This window comes from Vanacampus margaritifer, chromosome 1 (assembly GCF_051991255.1).
Source record: "Vanacampus margaritifer isolate UIUO_Vmar chromosome 1, RoL_Vmar_1.0, whole genome shotgun sequence".
Classification (NCBI taxonomy): domain Eukaryota; kingdom Metazoa; phylum Chordata; class Actinopteri; order Syngnathiformes; family Syngnathidae; genus Vanacampus; species Vanacampus margaritifer.
In genome coordinates this window covers 29,237,773-29,259,626 of record NC_135432.1, presented here as the reverse complement: position 1 = coordinate 29,259,626, position 21,854 = coordinate 29,237,773, and the positions used below count along the sequence as shown (strand labels likewise).

At 40.5% G+C, this 21,854-nt stretch overlaps 1 protein-coding gene across 3 annotated transcripts; it reads left to right on the top strand.

Annotated features, from left to right (window-relative positions):
* Positions 1 to 4,928: 4,928 nt before the first annotated feature.
* LOC144058104 (carbohydrate sulfotransferase 11-like) lies at positions 4,929 to 21,124 on the top strand. 3 transcript variants are annotated; one of them, XM_077576358.1, is made up of 4 exons: positions 4,929 to 5,415; positions 16,669 to 16,745; positions 19,824 to 19,985; positions 20,080 to 21,124. In XM_077576358.1, exons 1-4 carry the CDS (start codon positions 5,322 to 5,324, stop codon positions 20,758 to 20,760), a joined length of 1,014 nt encoding a protein of 337 aa, XP_077432484.1. In that variant the 5' UTR covers positions 4,929 to 5,321; the 3' UTR covers positions 20,761 to 21,124. The 3 variants fall into 3 exon arrangements, with proteins under 3 accessions (XP_077432484.1, XP_077432477.1, XP_077432492.1); XM_077576351.1 differs by having other exon boundaries at positions 19,821 to 19,985; XM_077576366.1 differs by lacking the exons at positions 4,929 to 5,415; positions 16,669 to 16,745 and adding an exon at positions 19,440 to 19,647 and having other exon boundaries at positions 19,821 to 19,985.
* The last annotated feature ends 730 nt before the right edge of the window (positions 21,125 to 21,854 follow it).

Sequence of the window (21,854 nt, the reverse complement as noted above, 5' to 3'; positions counted from 1 at the left end):
AATTTTCCTTAACACCATTACAAATAAAAAATGTTGCTGTGTCTGTTATAGTTAATATGTTTTTTCAGTTGTGAAATCTATAATGAAATTATTTTTGCAATTGATGGCATAACTTTATATTAAAGCAAAGCATATTAGACAAAGTACCAATAGTAGCTTACTGTAGTCGTGAACCTCCACCAGTCTTCCATTAAAAGAATATATATATATATATATTTTTTTTTTTTCCTGAACCACCGATAATTGTACGACAGTGCCTTTCAGACAGAACTCACCAAAGCGGGACATTGCTATGTCTGAAGTGTGCATTCAGACAGCTGTTGCGGGTTGCCATATTCACATAATTAGATGTGTGTCAGGAGAACCACAATTGCGTTCAACACAAAGGGGGCAGTGTGTCTCGGGTGTTAAAGTTCTCACTCTGGGCGTGGTTGACAGCGGTTTGTCTCTGTTTGCCAAACAGCTGGCAAATTTGACTTCACCATCCCAACCTGCACCGTCACTACACAAGATGACAAGTCGAGCAAAAGTCACCTTTGAAAGCCAGAATAAAAAAATATCACAATATAAAGAGATCATTTCTCAAGAAGGGCATTATACAAGATGATGTACAGTAATCTGTTGGTGGTCAGCAAAAATTCTATGGTGGGATGTTTCAAGTGAAATCCAGACCAGTATTAACGTATCTATATATCTGTGTATTCAAAGGTTGAGTGTCAAGTCATACTGGCAAATTTAGAACATAGTCAAGTCAACTTTGGCCAAAGACACAGCGATATGGATTCTTGCAATGGAGGTGGGATGCACTGCACATAATTCTTTCGAAACCTCCTACTGTATGTCCTATTTCAGATTTTTTCACAAACCGATACTATTGTTCAGTTCCGGTACAAATTACTGAGCATTCTGAAGTGTTAAAAATGGCTTGCTGTCCTTGGTGATATTAATGGCTCAACAAATACGGGAATTTTGGGGAAATTTCTGAAAGTGAGGCTTTTCAAAGCAAGATTCTGTAAAATCAATAACAATCATACAAATATGTTACAAAAATGTTAGGCATCTGCTATTATGTGGTGATCGATGTTTTCTCAGTTTTATTTCACAATTGAAAAGTTCCATTAACTATTCTACTGCAAGCATTCATGAAAAGCATCCCTTTTTAACTGTGTGACTAGGGGTGGACGATATGGACCAAAATAAAATATCTCGATATGATGTATGATGTTACTTGATAACGATATTTTAACAATATTCTACAGAAAGGGGGAAAAAATCTTTTAAATCTGCACTCGCTTCACAGAATAATTATTAACAGCGTTTTTGAACAGCTCTTGTTTATATTTTAATTTGCTCAATACATCTTCCTCAAAACATTTTACAACAATATTCTACGGCAACATTTACTAATGAAAGCTTTATTATTATTTCCAGGCTATGTAAGGTGTTTTCATTGATTTTTCTGAATCTTTGTCAATTAAATGTCTTTTATTATTCTATAATAACAGATCTGGTAAATGGTAAATAACCTTTTATATAGCGCCTTTAACTACACCATATTGTGCCCAAAGCGCTTTGCCTTATATTCACCCATTTAAATCATCACATTTTAATCTGCACTATGTACTGGTGCACTACTGCCAAATACTACAGAAATCACGACAAAAGACGTTTACTACAGCAGTCAGAATGGGGGTGGCGGGGGGAATATATATATATATATTTTATATATGTTGATTTGATTTGATGGTGATGGAATGAATATATATACGTGAGGAAAATAAGTATTTCACCCCCTGGTGATTTTGTGAGTTTGACCCTTTACAAAGAAAGGAACGGTCTATAATTTTCATGGTAGGTTCATCTTAACAGTGAGAGACAGAATATTAAAAAAAATCCCAGGAAATCACATTATATTAATTTTAAACATTTATTTGTCTTTTATTGAGGAAAATAAGTATTTCACCCCCTAGCAAAACATGACTCAGTACTTGGTGGAGAAACCCTTGTTGGCAAGCACAGCGGTCAGACGTTTCTTGTAGTTGGTCACCAAGTTTGCGCAGATCCCAGGAGGGATTGTGGCCCACTCCTCTTTGCAGATCCTCTCCAAATCCTGAAGATTTCGAGGCTGTTGCTTGGCAACTCGAAGCTTCAGCTCCCTCCACAAGTTCTCTATAGGATTAAGGTCTGGAGACTGACTAGGCCACTCCATAACCTTAATGTGCTTCTTCTTGAGCCACTCCTTTGTTGCCTTTGCTGTATGTTTTGGGTCATTGTCATGCTGAAACACCCATCCACGACCCATTTTCAATATCCTGGCTGAGGGAAGGAGGTTCTCACCCAAGATTTCCCGGTACATGGCCCCATTCATCCTCCCCTCGATCCGGTGAAGTCGTCCTGTACCCTTAGCAGAGAAACAGCCCCAAAACATAATATTTCCACCACCATGCTTGACGGTGGGGATGGTGTTCTTGGGGTCAAAGTCAGCTTTTTTCGCCCTCCAAACACGGCGAGTCGAGTTGATGCCAAAGAGCTCGATTTTAGTCTCATCTGACCACAGCATTTTCTCCCAAGCCTCCTCTGAATCATCCAGGTGCTCATTGGCAAACTTCAGACGGGCCTGTACATGTGCCTTCTTGAGCAGGGGGACCTTGCGGGCACTACAGGATTTCAATCCATTACGGCGTAGTGGGTTACCAATGGTCATCTTGGTGACTGTGGTCCCAGCTGCCTTGATATCATCAACAAGCTCCTGCCGTGTAGTTCTGGGTTGTTTCCTCACCTTTCTCATGATCCGGTTCACTCCACGAGGTGAGATCTTGCGTGGAGCACCAGACCGAGGGAGATTGATGGTCAATTGGTGTGTCTTCCATTTTGTAACTATCGCACCAACAGTTGACTCCTTTTCACCCAGCTGCTTGCTAATGGTCTTGTAGCCCATTCCAGCCTTGTGCAGGTCTACAATCTTGTCCCTGACGTCCTTAGACAGCTCTTTGGTCTTGCCCATTGTGGAGAGGTTGGAATCTGATGCATTGATTGATTCTGTGAACAGGTGTGTTTTTATACAGGTAACGGGAACTTAATTAGGAATACCAATTAAGTAAGAGGACTAATGTGTGTGCCTCCTGGTCACATGACCGGTCTGTGGGAGCCAGAATTCTTGCTGGTTGGTAGGGGGTGAAATACTTATTTTCCTCAATAAAAGACAAATAAATGTTTAAAATTAATATAATGTGATTTCCTGGGATTTTTTTTTAATATTCTGTCTCTCACTGTTAAGATGAACCTACCATGAAAATTATAGACTGTTCCTTTCTTTGTAAAGGGTCAAACTCACAAAATCACCAGGGGGTGAAATACTTATTTTCCTCACTATATATATATATATATATATATATATATATATATATATATATATATATATAATGGTAAGAAAGAGCCAGCTTCCTGCATTTATTGTAATGACAACAAATGCAGCCGCGATCTTGGCCGGGCAATTTCTGAAATTGTCCTACACGTGATATAGTCGCAAATGTAGCTATGATGCGGAGTACAAGTGTGTAAAAACTGAATATTAAGCCAATATGGATTGGACCATCCAGTCAACTTTTACTTGCTTGCATAACATCTGCGTTTGTGAGGCATTGCCAATGTTTACTTTCTTTGTCAATTACAGTATGTGTTAGCTCAATGCAGTGAGGCTTTTCTGATTGTGTTTGGCTGCTTTACTTTTCTTTAGCGGTAGTCGTACTTGTGGAGTCTCAAAGTCACGTAATCCACCATATGGTCTGTGTTGGAACAAAAGTGCTTTTCACTGCGAGCGTTTTTCGGCACACGTTACGATGTTTTTTGGTCTTGTCAACCCCAAATAATTTTCAGGCTAGGGACGTGGACTTAAGTCTTGCTAAGTTTATTAGTCACTAATACGAGACTTCGATTCCATGTTGTCACTTGTAAACACTGCCTCATGGCTGGCGCCACCGAGTCACGTGACTGAATCCTGCCCGCTGATTTGCAGAATGAAGACGTATCACTACCTCCTCTTCCGTCTATGCATGCTGATTCGCCAATTGAGAACTTTCGTCACTTCCTCCTACTTTTCAGCCAATCAATTGAGCCGTTGTTCTCCCCATTTAGAGATAGTATTAAAACTCGATAATGTCAAATTGGACATTGTGAAAGCCGAGTTGACAATAATAGCGATGACGATGATTATCGCCCACCCCTAATCAGATGGGTCAATAATGTGGGTCAGTTTGAACAGGGCCAGATCGGATTTGGACACTTGCTTAAAAACAGTCTGGACAGTCAGCCCTAAAAATCTGATTTGAGGAGGAATCTGATTGGAGTCAAATATGGCTGCACTCTGAACGCAAACCATCTGATTCATTGTTGGAACCATCCTCATCATTTTTTGCCGTTACTAAAGTCATGTCACCACTCCCACAGAGGCGCAGCCCTGCCTCTCTCAGGTCCGCTTTCATGCGCTCATTTGCAGAATTATAAAAATTGGGACTAGGCCAAAGTTACATGCGTTCCAGTATTTCAGCTGGTCCAAAAATTAGTGCCTTGATATTTTAGATTTTAATTGTTTTTTGCCTAAATTTGTTGGGCTAAAAAAGTTACTAAATTGGGTGAGTGTAACTCTGGATTTTGATGGGAAAAAAGTCAAATTATGTAACGCATTGGTCAACCTGTCTAATTTATTTTTGTGATAAAAGATTAAGAACGTAATTACAATGTTAAGCAATAAATACACACACCAAACACTCTTGATGTGCAAAAATTGTTGTTTGGATACGAGAGTGTGACGTTTCACACTGCGAGAGAGCAACATGTTAAAATAAAAGTTTCCAAGTTGAGGGTTTGAAGGGGGGGCAAGGGAGGTTGGTTGCTGTGACGTCACGACGACCCTCCATGTTTGGCGAAGAAGTAGCTCGTAAAACTTCAATAAACTAGACTTGAGTTCTGATTCCGCGTTTAAAACGGTATTCGCGAAGAAGGATTGCTTTTAACCGTTCGGTATCGAAATATTAGTGACTGATGTCCTCTGAAAGGGTAACTGAGCTTGATGTCTTTCACACGGGCACAGCGTCACTGAGTCACTTTGTGTCCCGCATAGAGGCTTAAGAGTTAAAAGGCGCAGCCCACACTTGTCTCGGATGGCTGCTCACAGCCCTTCTTCTCACCGTTTCATCCCCCGAAAGGCTGCCGGGTCCTCGGCGAGTTGCGCCCTCGTTTTATGATCGGGGCCGAGGCGAAAGGACAGCGGCGAGGGGTCGCGACGAGGGGCCCGCCAGCAGCTGAGCCGGCAGGGCGTCAAGATGAGCATGCCCCGAGGAGGACGCCTGTTTCTGGCGACGTGCCTGGGTTCTCTCGTGGTCCTGGTGCTTTACTTCCAGAGTGTTGGCAAGCCCGGTAAGTCATGCAGACACTTTTATTTGGAATAGAACTTTCTTATATCACACTCAATACACGTACAAACAACGGTTGTCTTACGATCGAGTTCCATTAAAGTAAAGGTATAAAAAAAAGGGGGGGGGGGGGGGCGACTTTTCAGCTACATATCTACGTTAATATTGTGCGGTTTACAGTGCAAGTATATCACTATTACTTATTAATTTAGAGAGATGTTAATTTTTTAGGTAAAAAAGCCTCTGCTTTATGAAATGATTGACATGAAAACTGTATTAAGGATGATACATTCTAGCATTTTAGTATTATAAGTTGTGGTAATAAATATGCAAAGTTGCATACATAATATAATGTAGGCTACTATAAAATCAGCCAGTGGATAAAAAACATGCATTTGTTGTAGTTTTACACAAGATAATAATTTATAAGTAATGTCCGTACCGTACTTACACTGTGTTAGATAGTAGACCTCTGCCAATGCCATGTAACCATAGTTTGGAATACCATTATCTTGCATATGCCTTCATTTTATAACATTAACTTTAGTGCATTTACTGGGGTTAAAAGAAAGAAAAAAACATGACCTTTTTTAGTGGTGTTAAGAGAGGGATCACTTTCAATGTGATGTGATCTATCTGCGGAGGGCAGTCAAATTGAATCTGATGTACATCAAGTATGAATAAGGGCACTGTGGATAGTGAAACGTTCTGAGACCCCCTGCATTCCTCTGCTTCACCCCCTCTCCTTTTGTTTCCTGGGCTTAGCCATCTGACTCAAGAAGGCAGATATCGCTCCCCTATGGGACAGCAGACTTCTCTCAGCGAAGTTCCCTGGGAGTGGAATCAGAACCCAAAAGAGAGAAAGAAAGCGTGAGGAAGTATGCCTTGATTGATTGGTTCTAAGCAAGCATGTGAGCCTGTACAGCTCTTTTTCCATTTGTAGAGTACAAAAGATGAGGCCAGTAGAGAAGCAGGGAAAAGACAAAAGAGTATAAGGGCAATGGAGTTGTATCACTAGTCAATATGAATTCTGGGTCACGCACTACTAGAGTTTGTTTTCTCTTGTTATTATTTGATAGTTTGGATTTGACAGTTTGTACCCTGTGTCTGTTTCCTGTTCAAGTTAAGTAATTATTTTTTAAGTATAAGAAAATCTGAGGCTAAATGTGTCACAAGAAAACCATTTGACATCATTCTCTATAATAATCTATCTATCCATCCATCCATACATCTATATCCGTTTAAAGCCTCTAGTGTATTATCCCACCATGTTGATGTGGGGAATTTTGTGAGTTTCATGAGCGGCTGGTGGATTTTTTCCATGTTGTTCTTATGTGGGAAAAAACTCAAAATCAGTAAAAAGTAAATAAACAATTAAATACAATTTAAAAAATTCCCCAGCAGAAAAAATGCAGGTCTGTGGGGGTTAAGTGTAATCGATGCCAATAGAAGACATTATTGTCCTGTTCTAGGGTGCATATGCAACAAAACGGATCTTATGAAAACATAAAAGACAACAAATAATAACAATAATAGTGACAAACATGTACTCTTAACTGCAGGATGAGGATAAATGTTGCCACAAAGCTTCTAACAACCTTTGTGGTGGCTGGCTTGACTAGGCTGGTTGAGACAGTTATATCAGTGTTGCTGAACTGTGGCATTGACAAAATACAGTATATTAATGATAAATCACCATTTAATTAACATTCACTAAAGACATGTCTAGAGTGTCCAAATATACCCCCCCCCCCCCCTATATTTTCAAAGTGTGCTGACATTGACAACAAACCACTATGAGCCATTCTTCGGATCCCAGTTCATTACCAGGGCAAGTTCCCTTCGTTGTGCAGGAAATAAAATTAGTGCAAATAAGAGGATCACGGTTAGTGTTGGCGCTATTTTTTTTTTAATTGCTAGATTGTTCAGGGACGTCACTGACTAAAAATGACAATATTTTTAACTTGGCAACCCTGAAGTCAAGTTGCTGCTTTTGTTTGTTTGTACTGTTGACACGCAAGCGCATCAAAATAAAAGAACGTTTTATTCATAAAGACTGTAGAGACTATGGACAGGCTGGATGTAGCTCTTGGGCACTACCTTGCCCAGATGTACCGCAAGTTTAAGTTCATCCATGAGGTTGGTGGGTCGGGAAAATAATGAGCACCAAACAACAACCTCTGGTGCTCATTTGAGAACCATGCCAAAGTTTTTATGTGCACCCCTGGCTATAATTATAAGTCATGTAATCACATACAACATGTCAGCCAATGTCCCAAAATATACATTGTGAATTTGAGCGGCATTCATTTTTCACACGTGACACACCACACCTGAATAGCCTTAAGTGCACACAACCCACGAGGGAGGCGTTCAACACCACATGTGCTTGTCCTGTATGAGCTTGTCTGCTGTACGGGCTCGCCAGTAGCCACTTGAGGCCCAGTCAAGCTCATGATGAACGTCAACGTGCAGGTTGTCAATTTTTCTTAAATTGATCCGACTGGTGAATAAGGAAAGAACTTGTCTGATTTATGAACATGGACGCACGCATGTTTGACATGTGATAGTCACTCATGCAAACATTTTTTGAGAATGTACACATTTATTGTAATACAAAAATATACACTACACATTACAATGAGAAGGAATGCTGATGGAGAGATGTCAGAATGAGGGACTGCACCCCCCCCACACCTTCTCCTACCCAATCCCCCACCCCATTACCCAAGGATAAGTAGTAGACAAGATGGATTGATAGAAATTCAAAGTACATGTTAGTACATGTGTGGTACTTGGTTTTGCAGCTCATATGCACTTATATTTGTAGACAGCTCTTTAAAGGTGATCTGTCCAAAATATTGTTGGCTTGGATCATAACACTGAGGCACCTTATTAACTTTTGTCTCAGCCTATGACATCTAATGATTTATCTTAGGATATCCAATTATCTGGTAGAGCCAGACTGTATATCCTTATCAGGCACACCCTGCATTGCTGTACAGGAAGCTTGTTGCCTATTATTGTTTTGCATCCATTGTCTGACTTCCTGTGCCAACACCCTCAGGGTGGCTCTCAGGAAAGAAATACAAGCTCTATCAAGTGTGCCAATAAAAACTCATCAGTCTCATTGTCCGCTCAAACAAGAATTTAGTGCTGTCACTATTGAATATTTTTAGAATCGATTAATCTACTGATTATTTATTCAGTGGCTTAATCGACTAATTGGATTCATTTTAAAGTGTATTACAATAAAAAAAAAATCCCTGATTATTGTTTGTTATTATTATTATTATTATTATTATGGTTGGTGGTTATTTCGTACTTCATTTTCATATAGTGATTTAAAAAAAATGGGGGGGGTTGATATTGTACCGTGTTACAAGTTTGGTCATTGTTTTAGTAAAAACACGTTTGCAAATTTTGTTTAAACACAGAATATAATCAGTCTTCTTTCATGAATAATTACAGAAATCAGTAAACAAATACTGTTGATTTGCTGAAATCAGAGGATTTGGACAATTTTAAATTAAAAAATGGCTCCAAACAATTACTCGATTATTAAAATAGTTGTTGACTAATTTTATAATTGATTACTTGACGATTAATTGATGAATTTTGACAACTCTACAAGAATTTAATGTGACAGTCAATGAGAAAAAAAATAGTTGAGCTTGGGAATGAAAGAGTTATAGATTGGGGTCATAAGTTTGACATGATCACCACTTAATGGCTACGTTCACACGGCAAGGCATGATGCCCAATTAGTTTTTTGTTTTTGTTAAACCCAATCTTTTGAAGTAATTGTTCACCTTAAAAGAACAAATGTGACTTCTAATCTGAACAGAATGCATCCATGAAGTGACATGCCGAGTGACATATACTGTACGCTCACAAAATACAACGTCACATGGCACATAGTGTCAACGGAAGTAAATACGATTCTGCGTTTATGGGCTCATCTCATTTCTCTAGTTCCTCGCTCCTTGCGCCTTTATTTTGTATGCTAAGTGTTGAGTAGGTGGGCGGAGCTCACTTAGCAATATGTTGCACGGGATACCGGTACCAGTTCCGTACCTCGATTTTTTGGCGTCAAAAACGGCTCGGTATCACAAAATTTTAAATAAATAAATACGAGACAGCCCGCCAACTCTATTTTAAAGGCGGGTACACATACACGCATGGCCGCCTGTCTACTGATATGCGGAAAACGTCTTAAGCGGCACGCCTCTTTCAGCTTGTGTGCGAGAGGGCTCAGGAAGATGGCTTCACGCACTGAACACTGACGAGCTTGCTGGCCTTCCACTCCTCGTTGAGAAGTACGACTCGCAAAGTGTCTATGGAACTTTTTTTCTTACATGGCCGACAGCCACAGCAAGCCAACTGACATGACGTTTTGTAACAAAAGCAATGTTTTTTCACAGAGAAGCAGAAAAAAAAAAGCAACAATCACTCCTGGCCCTGTAGTGGACTCAAGGTGCACACAGTAGGAAATCACAGTTATGCATAGAAAAAGCCCAGATGACTGACAGAGCGACAGGTTGTGACATTTTTTTACACTTCCCTTAAAAAATAAGTCCAATGTGAATTATTTGTTCCCAGTTTGTAGTATTTGGTTGCACATTCGATTAATGGGCTATATGCCACGGAGGAGGCGGGACTTCCGGGTTTTCACCCATCAACTTTGTTTCTGTTTCCGGTTTGCGACGTGTGGGCCGCGTCCCAGTACTTGCGCTTATGCCTTTGTGCCCCTCGGTTGCGCCTTCCCATGGACGATGAGCGGGAGCGTGCGGTTGGGAGGCGCAGAGATGGGGGTGCCAGTGTTGGAACGCGGCCAGCAGTGGCTGGAAACGGGGTTGATGTGTAAAACCAGGAAGTTAGAAGTCCGTAGCATCTACCCCATTGGGAGCGGAATGGAGAAGAGCAGAGACATGCACGCACACTCAAGCAGCATTACATTGAGTCATGGGAGGAGTGCCACTGTATTACCAATATTTAAAACGGATAACAACAAATGCAGTCAAATACAGTACTTCAAAAATATGGCATGCAATGTGAAAGCACATACATTATATACATAAATATATACAGTATTTACATAAATTAACATGTATACATCCTAATATTTTGAATTAATAAAAAATAAAAAAATTATTTTGCTGCTTTTGCGGATGTTTTAGATTTTTGTCGAGGTACCGTTTCAGTACCGGTACCGAAGTATTTTAAGCAGGTATTGGATCGAAGTCCAAATTTTTGTATCGTGACAACACTACTTTACAGCAATCATCACAAAGAAGTACAAAAGCACAACAACAAGTTTTTATAGTAGTTTTGTTTTAGATTACAAAATGTAACAATTCGAGTTTGTGTGGTGGAACGAAAAAGAAAACTATGTTCACAAGATTGGTTGGATTGCACAAAAATGTTTATTTAATTAACCTGCAACTTATTAAGCCAAGTTGTAAGTGCACAGCACCCACTTGTTCATATGAATAAAAAAAAAAAACACACATTTACTTGCAATACAGGAGGAGTTGATTGACTAAAGAAATTAGTGTCTACGGCGGCAAAACACAAAAAAAGCTTACCTCGCGAGTTTTTATTTGCCTAGAAGGAGTCAACAACTCACTTGTCACACAGTTGTGCAGTGTGTCGTTTGAGTTTGCTACCTTGCGCGGTATCAGCATAGTGTGAAGCAATGCAGTTTGCTATGTGTATACTATTGGAAAACAAAGTGATATTGTGAGCATTCACAAGAGTCAAATCTATTCCCATGTGCTAATTTGCTAACAGCTCCACCAGAATCACCAAAAGTCAACAGAAGTGGATCCAATTTACAATAAGTCAGGACCAGACAAGTTTCTCACAGATGCGCCACAGTTAGCTCACAGAGGTAAAGTCCATTCAGTTGCTTCTCATGACAGTGATGGATTCCTCCTTGCAGCTTTAAACCGAAGACATTGAGAACGTCTGAGTGAGTCAGTTCACCATAGCTAATTTTAGCTCACGCTTACTGTGGGCATACCCACACACACCGTAGTATTTGAAAGTGGACACGTACGCAGAAATGTGTTAAGTTTGTACAAGATCTGTATGACTGCATCACTGCTGCTGTGCATGGGCTGTTTCATGTAGCATTGACCTCAACCTGGCTGTGATAAAACAATGATGGGATTCCTCTCTTGGAATGAGATGGGCAAAATATGGCCATTAATGGTGCATTAATCAGGCCTTCCAAGCTTTTACATCACGGGTGTCAAATTCAAGACCCATTTCACAAGGCCCACTAAAGCAAATACATATTAATGCCTATGACAGAATTTGTGGTCATTTGTGTGAACTGTGATGTCATCGAATCCCCAGTGCCATTTGTGTAAACTGCTTGAAATTAAAAGCCACCTTTGCAATGTTGCCTTACAAAGGCAAGGATGCAAGAATAATAATTCTAGGACATTATGCTGTTTGTTACTAATTTCGATATTGTGGCTTCTCAGCGATGAGCTTTTTCATTTGCAAGAGAGCTGCTCTAAAACCATGTTTAACTTGAGTCAACTCGTAGCGAGCCAAAGTATTGCAATGTTTTACATAACTGAAAGGTCTGTTGATATGTTTGTTGTGAGATAAAGCTGACATTTTTTGCAAAAGAAAAAATGGTAGGAAAAAGTCATCAAAATTGTGTATCGTTGGGCTGTGCGCTGTTGTTAAAAACATGCAATATGTGATATAGGTGTTGAATATTGTGATTAATCAATTTTATTTATTAATTTGAGTTAATGTACCTAAAGCAATGCCATTCTTTTTCATTAATGGAAAAAAATATGCAGCCAAATAAGCAGGCTTAATGTATTCTTATCAAATTAATTGTAAGAAGTTCTAATTATTATTATTATTATTATTATAGTTTTTTGTTTGTTTTCTTTGTTTTTTTCTTTTTGGGGGGGGGGGGGGGGGCGTTCATTGCACATAGATAGTGGGAGATAGAGCTTTTTAATTTGTTTTGTCCGTATTTTTATTTTTTTTTAATGGGGGTAGGGGGGGATTTCCTGCCTCCTTGGAGCTAAAACTTAAACTCCCCAAATTAAAAAAAATAATAAAAGAAAGAAAGAGATTTATAGTATGCCCACAGTTTAATTACAAATTGAATAATTAGCAGAATAGTAATTCAATATTTTACTCTTTTCCTGGCATTTGTGTTTTGCTGCAGTTTTCATGTTGTCTCAGTAGGAAAGCAACGTTCCTTTGGTCTCACCCCAACACATGAGATATAATTGGAAAGGCCGGGATATCCTCGACTGAGCAAATCAGGTCTTAGTAGGTTCGCTCAAATGAGTCAAAAATATATACAGTATACCAAAATAAAATGTTCATTACAGTGGACACAAATCAATACGCTGGTTCTCAGGAGGATATGTGTTGAGTTGCAGTCTTGAGCCATTTGAATGCAAGTACAAAGCTTGTATAACCAAACGAAAGGGCAAACTGACTCTAGGCAACTCATACTATGCTCCATTACACGAGCCGTGCTCAAGCATGCTGAATTTCCTTGCCCCAAAGTCAACACAGTTGAAAATAGTCAAAATGTATTATGTATGTATGTTTCGGACAAAGGACGCAATCGTTCCCCTGGTCAGTTATAATTATAACCACCACCTTGAACGATAAAAAAACAAAATGACTAGAAATAAATGACAAAGTCAAGAAAGCGACATATCACAAAGTGATGTTGTGTGTAAATGTGGTGAGCATGACACAAGCACGATGTGAGTGCAAGCCAGCAGAGAACAGGTATCGTTGGTTGTAGCTATTCTTCAGCACAACACTGGACGCCTACCCCGGGGTGCGTGTGCCCTATCATTAAAAGCATCATTTAAAAGGAAGTGTCTGTACAAGCTTAGAAAGGATATCACCGATTGTAAACTCACATCATTATGTCAGTGTAATTGCAACCATGTGTAGCTCTTAAGCGTGTGTCTGCCCTCACATTAAGGAGGCTCCTTGCTTTTGTTTTACTTTGGTTTCCCTTTCAGGACTGATATGTACTTTGTGTATATACTTTAGTCAAGCCAAGTCATCTTTATTTATATAGCGCTTTCAAACAGGTGGATGAAATAACCAACCACGGACGGAACCCATAATGTTCTTTCACTTTCAATATATGGAATATAGCAATGTACTTTTTTTTTTGCTGTACATAGCCACTATGTCACACACTGTTCTCTGCTCTTTATCGTGATCACAGACGGGAAGAGATTTTTAAACATGGAAGCTAAATTGCTCACCAAGTCGGGCTGAGATTTTGTGATGATTGAAGATTAAAGAACTGGCACACACGCTCTCAAGCGTCCTTCTCCACCAATTGTTTTAAGATAGTGCTGCCCTGTTTATAATGACACGTTGGGTTAGTGGACACTTGTTTATTCGGGAATAAAGTATCAACACCAGTGTACAGGCTTAAGCACTCAACAGACCCTGACCCTGAATACTGGCCCGTTTGTGAAGGGGCTCTGCTTCAACCGTCTGCATTGCTTCACTTCCTGGGTCTGAGAGGAAGTTGTGGTTTGCTGATGTGACGGAACATATGACACAGAGAAAGATGGTTTCTACGGATCAAAATCCAGCAGACCTTAACAGGAACTCGGTAAAACCTTTAACCTCTCATGTGAATGAGGTCCTGACAAAAGTTTATGGTATGAAAATGTCAAATGATTGTGGTGATCAAAATGAACATGATTTGCTCAAATAAAATTAGAATTACAGATGCATGAAAGCATTGCAAAACAATATTTTATTTTCAATGCGAAGTGTTTATTAGGCTTGATACACAACTGGCCCCTCAGACAGGATCAAGATAAACAGGGCAGCTGTGGAAGGAAATCAGACAGACACCGGAATGGCATGCTGCAGCTGGAATGTAGTGCACCAACAGTGGAACAATTTAATTGAAGAGGGAGGACAAGGCTAGATGAGCTGAGAATCAGACTCGCTCTAGTGTGGGCAGACATGACATTACAAGTCAAGTTTATTGATATGCAGTAGCCCTCAATCACAAAAGTCCCAATTGGCTCCACAAGTCTACAGTTCATATATGTCACATAATAATAATCATCATCATCATCATAATGAATGTTTATTTGTTGACTTAATTTCCACAGGGCTGACAGAGCACTTATCTCTTATGAATACCATCCATATCCATCCTCTCATATGCTCATTAGGATCACATTTATTATTATTATTATTGTTATTCAGTGCATTAAAAAGGTTCGTTTTTCCTGCTGTGCCGGAAACAGAGCTTTTACTTGTGTGTATTATACAGTTGCTAACTTCATAGACTAGTGTCATACTTAACAGTTCAACATGTATTTTGTTTTTATTTCGCACATTCATTTATTTTAACCACAGACTAGAACTAGTCAGTTGTATTTGTTTACTTTTGTTTGCACTTTTATTACAAATAATTCCATGAAAGCCAAATTCTAACTGACACAGTTAGGCTTGAGCCTCCATCATTTTCGAGTGCGCCGTCTACCATTATATAGCTTGTGCAGTTATCCCACACCATATCAACACACCACTAATATCCATAAACAGTCCCAGCAAAAGTTAAAACACAACTATGTGCTTGCTGGTCATCGTTTTTATGCATCTTCTTAATAAGACACTTGTCTGTTTAACTTCCTGACATCTCAAAGCCAGGTCATATCTTGTACACACAATAGCATGAAACTCCCTCTATCAATATTCCACATTCTCGTCATCAGGGTTCAGAATCAGGTCATTATTAACACAGTGATGGAGGATTAAGCCATCCCAAACCACAGAGTTAATCATTTTAACTATGGGCCATGTGCAACTGTGTCCACAACAAAGGAGAGCCACGGTGCAACAAGGCATTTCTAATGTAATTATCGCTTAAGGAAGTTCATTGCAAAATGAGGTCGTGAGCACTTCCAGCTTAGATAAAGACACATCTGGTGGACACAGGCTCTCTTTCACTGTCATTTACAGGCCTCTTTTGCTTTCAGACTTTCCGTCATCTGCTGGTGAACTACCTTGTTCTCCAGCTATTAAATGTATCTTGAGCACTTGAAGAGCACAGAGTTAAGAAAGCCATAAAGCTGAAGGCAGACAGCAGAATTAAATAAATAAATAAATAACATGAATTGCAGAGTTACTATGAATTCTTGGTAGATTTGCGTCAACGATGACCCACACATTATTACTAACTTGCTAATCACAAGAAAGTTATTTTTCATGAAGCAATGTTGATACACAAAGGGCCCTCCCTTCGCTAGTCATGGTGAACTGAACCTTACTTTAGTATTTTCATGTGATTGACTGTTTCAGTTCCTCATGTAGTCATATCCTGAGCACTGTCACATGGTGATGGGAGAAGCTTGGAACGCTGAAGAACGGGACAAAACTCTTTTAAAGTGTATTACTCACATTTGTTGTAAATCAGCCTATACTTATATTTTAGTTGACAGGCATCATAATTTGTACCATGTTCTCAAATAATCCAAAAGACTAATGATGACTGCTGATTTATTGACCCAAATTATCACAGTTGTCTGTAATATGATATTGCTTAAAAAAAAATTACACAAACAAAAATCACAGTCAGGGGTGTGCTTTTAAAATATTTAGAAAATAACGATATTAATTTGTTCAATGAATTAATTTCTACAATAAAGGATTGTCCAACGCTGTTGTCATACTTATGAATGAAATATCCACCACACACGTCTGCGGAGTGACGAATCTTCTGCCTGCACCTTCATCAAAACCACCAAAATTGCGTTATACCACCTGTGTCACAAGTTAGAGCGGGTTTTACCAAGTCTAGAATTTAGTGTACTTTTTGTCACTAAACTGCCAGAAACTGCCAGGGGCGCGGCAGCTGTGTCCACCAAAATGCTTAGTGAAGTGCAACGCGGTCCCAAACGCGGTAGACTAGACTTGCCTGGGCACAAAAATGACGAGACGCTCATTTTTATGCCAACGCACGGGCGTCGGTCTACAAAAATAGAGCTCAAGGTGTGATGTGATTGAATTTTTGTTCACAGTACATGTGCCCTGCTGACTGGCTGACGACCAGTCCAGGGTATATGCTACCTCTCACATAATCAGCTGGAATAGGAACCAGGCCCATGACCCTAATTAGGGCAAGCTGTATAGCAAATGGACAAATAGAGCTTGAACACGGGTTCATTTATGCCTGCACATAGAATGTGACCTACAAATGTCTTGATTGCAGAACCCAGTGTTGGGACCGGCAGCAGACCAGAGAAAAGCAGGAGAAGTCCACTGCAGACCCTCTATAGTGGAGACCAGGTGAGAACACAAATGCACACGTTGCATTTTCATTGTCAACATTTGTCAAGCTAAGTTCGATACCAGTACGAGTACTCAACTCTTGAGTGGTCACCAAGTACCAAGGCACAAAATTCCCACCCAAAAACAATGACAGATCATAAAAATAAAAAAAAAGGCCTATTTATGCCAATGTAGCTTTTTTTTTGTGTGTCTGTGCTGTTCATATGTGTGATGTTTTTTGGTATGTTTAGGGCCAACAATAGCATTATCTCAATTTAAGAGACATTACAACATAATCCATCCATCCATTTTCTGAACCACTTATTCCTCACAAGGGTCGCGGGGGTGCTGGAGCCTATCCCAGCTGGCTTAGGGCAGTAAGCAGGGTACCCCCCCGAACCAGTTCCCAGCCAATCCAGGGCACACAGAGATGAACAATTATTCACAATCACACATAGGGACAATATAAAGTGTTCAATTAGCCTGCCATGCATGTTTTTGGAATGTGGGAGAAAACCGGCATACCCAGAGAAAACCCACACAGGCACAGAGAGAACATACAAACTCCACCCAGGAAGGCCGAAGCCTGGACTCAATCTCACGTCTTCAGCACTGGGAGGCGGACGTGCTAAGCAGTCATCCACCGTGCCACACCTACAACACAATAAATTGTGCTGCAGAGAATATTTTGCTGTAACCCCCCCTCAAACAAAAAAAACTTTGTATGATTTGTTCTGAGAGGTTAAAGAAAATGGAAAAGGTTTTCTACGAATGACGTAAGGTTAAAAACAAAAAACCAACCGAGACTATACGGAGGTCCATTGTACATTTTGAAGGACAGTTCTAGTAAAGTTAATGTACCACTGACTGTCACACCCACCTAAGTGAGGCGAAATTCTTTCTCCGCATTTGACCCATCCCCTGAGGGAGCGGTGAGCAGCAGCAGGAGCCGCGCTCGGGAATTATTCTTGATGAACTCACATCCTAATTCCAACCCTTAATGCTGAGTGTCAAGCAAGGAGGCAAATGGATCCCATTTTTATAGTCCTTGAGTGACCCGGCCGGAGACTGACTGAACCCACGACCTACCAGTTTCAAGGTGGACACTCTACCACTAGGCTACTGAGCTGGTCGTAGTAGCAAATGGAGCTACTCATTCAAACGTGGTGTTAGAATTTTTTTTTAGCATTTGTTGTTTAGCTACACATGTTTAACCCCTGGGCGTTATTATAGTTTGATTAAGTTCTTGTAATTTGTGCCAAAATCTGGCATTTCCTTTGAAGTGTGATAGCTTAGTCATTTATGAATATTTTTTTCACTTTCAACCGCTCAAAATGTTCACTGGCATCAGACCTATCTATACATATATAGTTTAAAAATATATATTTTTTTTTAATGCCCTCTATGGACAATAATAACAGCAAAATTAACTATGCTGTATATATATATGTAAAATAAAATTCTAATTTGAATATTTCATATGAAATATTTAGAGGCTTGAATAAGTCCTTAAGTCATAACAATAGAATTTTTTATGCATGCCTAGTTTTCACACAATGGCAGTTTTCTGAATAAAACAAAGTTCTTTAAAACAAAATTTTGTGTGAATCTCTCCCTCCTGTTTGGTAATAATTATAAATTACAGCATGGTGTCAATTTGAACTTCTACATTTTTAAACAATCCTGGTAAAATGTCAGGTCCCTAGTGTATTTTTTTCAAATGCTTTTTCTTTGATGAAAAACAGAAAAACATAAAAAAAAGCCAGAAAGTGGACAAATAACGCCCAGGGGTTCATGTGATACAGAAAAAAACAAATAATTTTATGTTAAAAAAAGATGGGCATGTAAGGATTTCAATGGACAGTACTACATTCATTTGTCTATTTTGTACTGACTGGGAGCGTAACTATTCTGTTACATTGCTATTTAATTAGCTGTTGTATCTGTCCCCATTCCACCTTCTCACCTTACAAGCGTGAATCTAGTTTAGCGTAGCATGGCAAGCCAAATTAAAGGGATTACATCATGGAATTTTAAGACCTTCCACAGTTAACTATAGGCATATAATGATTTAATCTTACCTTTGACACCATGGCGATGTCATTTTTTAATGAAATATTAGGTAGTTTACTGGCTATTTTTCTAATGCGGAAGTAAAACGCCCGGTTCAGTAAAACCCCACCTCTTCCCGTGTGGTTGCCGCACCCCTCTTGTCCGAGCCGGCTGCTGACAAGGAGCACTGTGTGGCCATGCGAGACCGGCCAGCCGTTGTAGTACAACCGCGGGGAGATTGGACTGATGTTCAATTCTTCAATAAACGTTTGAAACAAAACGACCACTTGCAAGAAATTGTAGTCGGGGAGGAGGAAGGGAGAAGAGGGAAGAAAGAAATAAAACCTGAGTGGGTTGCGAAACGGAGACCTGCTGGAGCCTATCCCAGCTGGCTTCGGGCAGTAGGCAGGGTACACCCTGAACTGGTTGCCAGCCAATCGCAGGGCGAGACCTGCTGCTTACATGGCAAATACGCTAACCACTACACCATTCATTCAGTTAGGAACAACAGCGCAAAATTTTTTACTTGAAGTTTATACGAGTGTCAGCCAGAACCCTTTCTGGGATTTTAAGACGGCCAATTGTCATTGCACTTTGGCATTGCAAATGCGAAGGATAGTTGATTGCTTTGAATTCATTTGGACAGCATGTTTACTGATAAAGGCTACTTCTGTCACTATCCCATGGAGGTCTCAGAGAAAGTGGGCGTGCGTTTAGTCCGCAGAGGCGGTGCGAGGGTGGGGCCGCCCCTAATCAAAAAGTCAAAAAGTTCCAACAGCTCGTTTTCTTAGGTTGGGAGGGGCTGGTGCTTGGAGAGCAGAATGACCTCAAATTTCTCATCGAGGGGCGTATGGAGGAAAAGTTTTTGGTGAGGAATTAGCATTTTAACATGGCCAAAAGCTCCAAAAAGTAGATTTTTCACATTGTTGTCCCTACTACTTGGAATTGATAGCTTGATTACAAATTTGTGTACTACAGCCCAGCTGTTCATGCCACCATGCAAAAGTCGCCCCTGCTAATTATTTTAACTTGTCCCACTAGCAGCTGCAGCTGTCGGCTGATCAGAAAACGCTTCATGGTCGCAGGGAGCTGCTGGAGCAGGCTTGTCTGAGCCATACCAAGAAGCGGCGGGTCCTTTCTCCAGAAGATCTCAAGCACCTCATTGTGGACGACAAGCACAGCCTCATTTACTGCTACGTACCCAAGGTTGGTTCTTATCACCTTTTTGAATACAGTCAGTATTGTGACTGGACTGGAGGGTTGCAGCTGTTTGTGTGATGTAATGCGGCATTTCTTCCAGGTCGCTTGCACCAACTGGAAGCGCGTCCTCATGGTCCTGACCAGCGGCGGCCGCTACACTCAACCCCTCGCCATCCCCGCCAATGAGGCCCACGTAGCGGGCAAGCTGCGCACGCTGTCCGAGTTCTCGGTCCCCGAGATCAACCGCCGCCTCCGCAGCTACCTCAAGTTCGTGTTCGTGAGGGAGCCTTTCGAGCGCCTGGTGTCGGCGTACCGCAACAAGTTCACGCGCAGCTACAACACAGCTTTCCACAAACGCTACGGGACCAAGATCGTCCGGCGGCACCGGACTAACCCGGACCCGGAGGCTCTGGAGAAAGGGAGCGACGTGTCTTTCCACGAGTTTGTCCAGTATCTGGTTGACCCTCGGACCCAACGTGAGGAGCCTTTCAATGAGCACTGGGAGAGGGTGCACTCGCTCTGCCATCCGTGTCTGATCCACTACGACGTGGTGGGCAAGTACGAGACGCTGGAGCCGGATGCCCACGCCGTGCTCTCGTTGGCGGGGGTGGAAGGCACGGTTCAGTTCCCAACGTCCGGTAAAAGCACCAGGACGGATGGACACATGGCGGCACGCTTCTTTAAACACATTAGTCCCTTTTACCAAAAGAGACTGTTCAACCTCTATCGTATGGACTTCTTGCTCTTCAACTACTCGACTCCGGAGTATCTGAGAACTTGACCAGAGCGGCTTGACTCCATTAGTGACTTCATTGTTTTCGTGATGGAGAATTTGCACTTTTATATCACTGTGGACTGAGAAGATTCCTTCTTCTCTTTGCTGTACGATGAGCCTCATATGCAGAGAATGGCTTCATTTTCTGGTTAAAGTACTTGTACTAGGGCTGGGCGATATGGCTTGAAAGGGTAAGTCAAGTCATAAATGTTCTTAGCAAAAATATATTCTATGCAGCCCCACTGTATTCTGATTAATATTGTGTTTGTGGAATATGTACTGAGCAGCAAAATCCACCCATTTTTATCCATCTCATGGGGCGACCATTTTGTTACTTGATGTCGACTGAAAATGACATCACAGTGTCTAAGGTCTCAGCTCAGATTCAAAAAACAGGTGAGCTGTGATTGGTTGTTACCTGAGCCATTAGGCACTGTGATGTCATTTTCAGTCGACAGCAGGTGACAAAATGGCTGCCTCCCTTAGACAGATAAAAATGGCTGCTAAAAATTTGCTACTTCATTTATATTTCAAAAACATAGTATTAGGTATCAGAATGCAGTGTTTAGACTTTTGGGAGCGCATAGAACATTATTGTCAAGAAAACTTTTGACTTGACTTCTCGCCTAGTAAAAAGGAAAAGTAAAATCCCCTGATTTAGTTGCCCCCCAAAAAATCCGATGTCTGAAATGAGTATTTTTTCCCCCATAAAAACAAATAAAAAGCAAAGGACAATGACATTCAAAACTTGGAGGGAAAAGCAGCCTTTTTAACATAACCTTTTAATATGTTGCAATGAAACATTTTAAATATTCGATAATCTAACATCAATAAATATGTGACCAAAAAAAACTTTTGATTTAATTGCCCAGCCCTGGAGCTGTATCATTTTCTAACATGGCTCAAGCATGGCTTGTTGAGTGAAGCCTTATTTTCGAGGAGCAGGTTCTCCTCCTGCAAGGAGGTACTGACTGTGAACATGAACTTTTATTCCAAAGCACCTCTGTTATCTGGAAACACCTAAATTATATATGTCAATGCATTAGGTATTTATTGTTGTATGGAAATGTATGTAGTCTTATTGGCTATGGGTGAGAAAT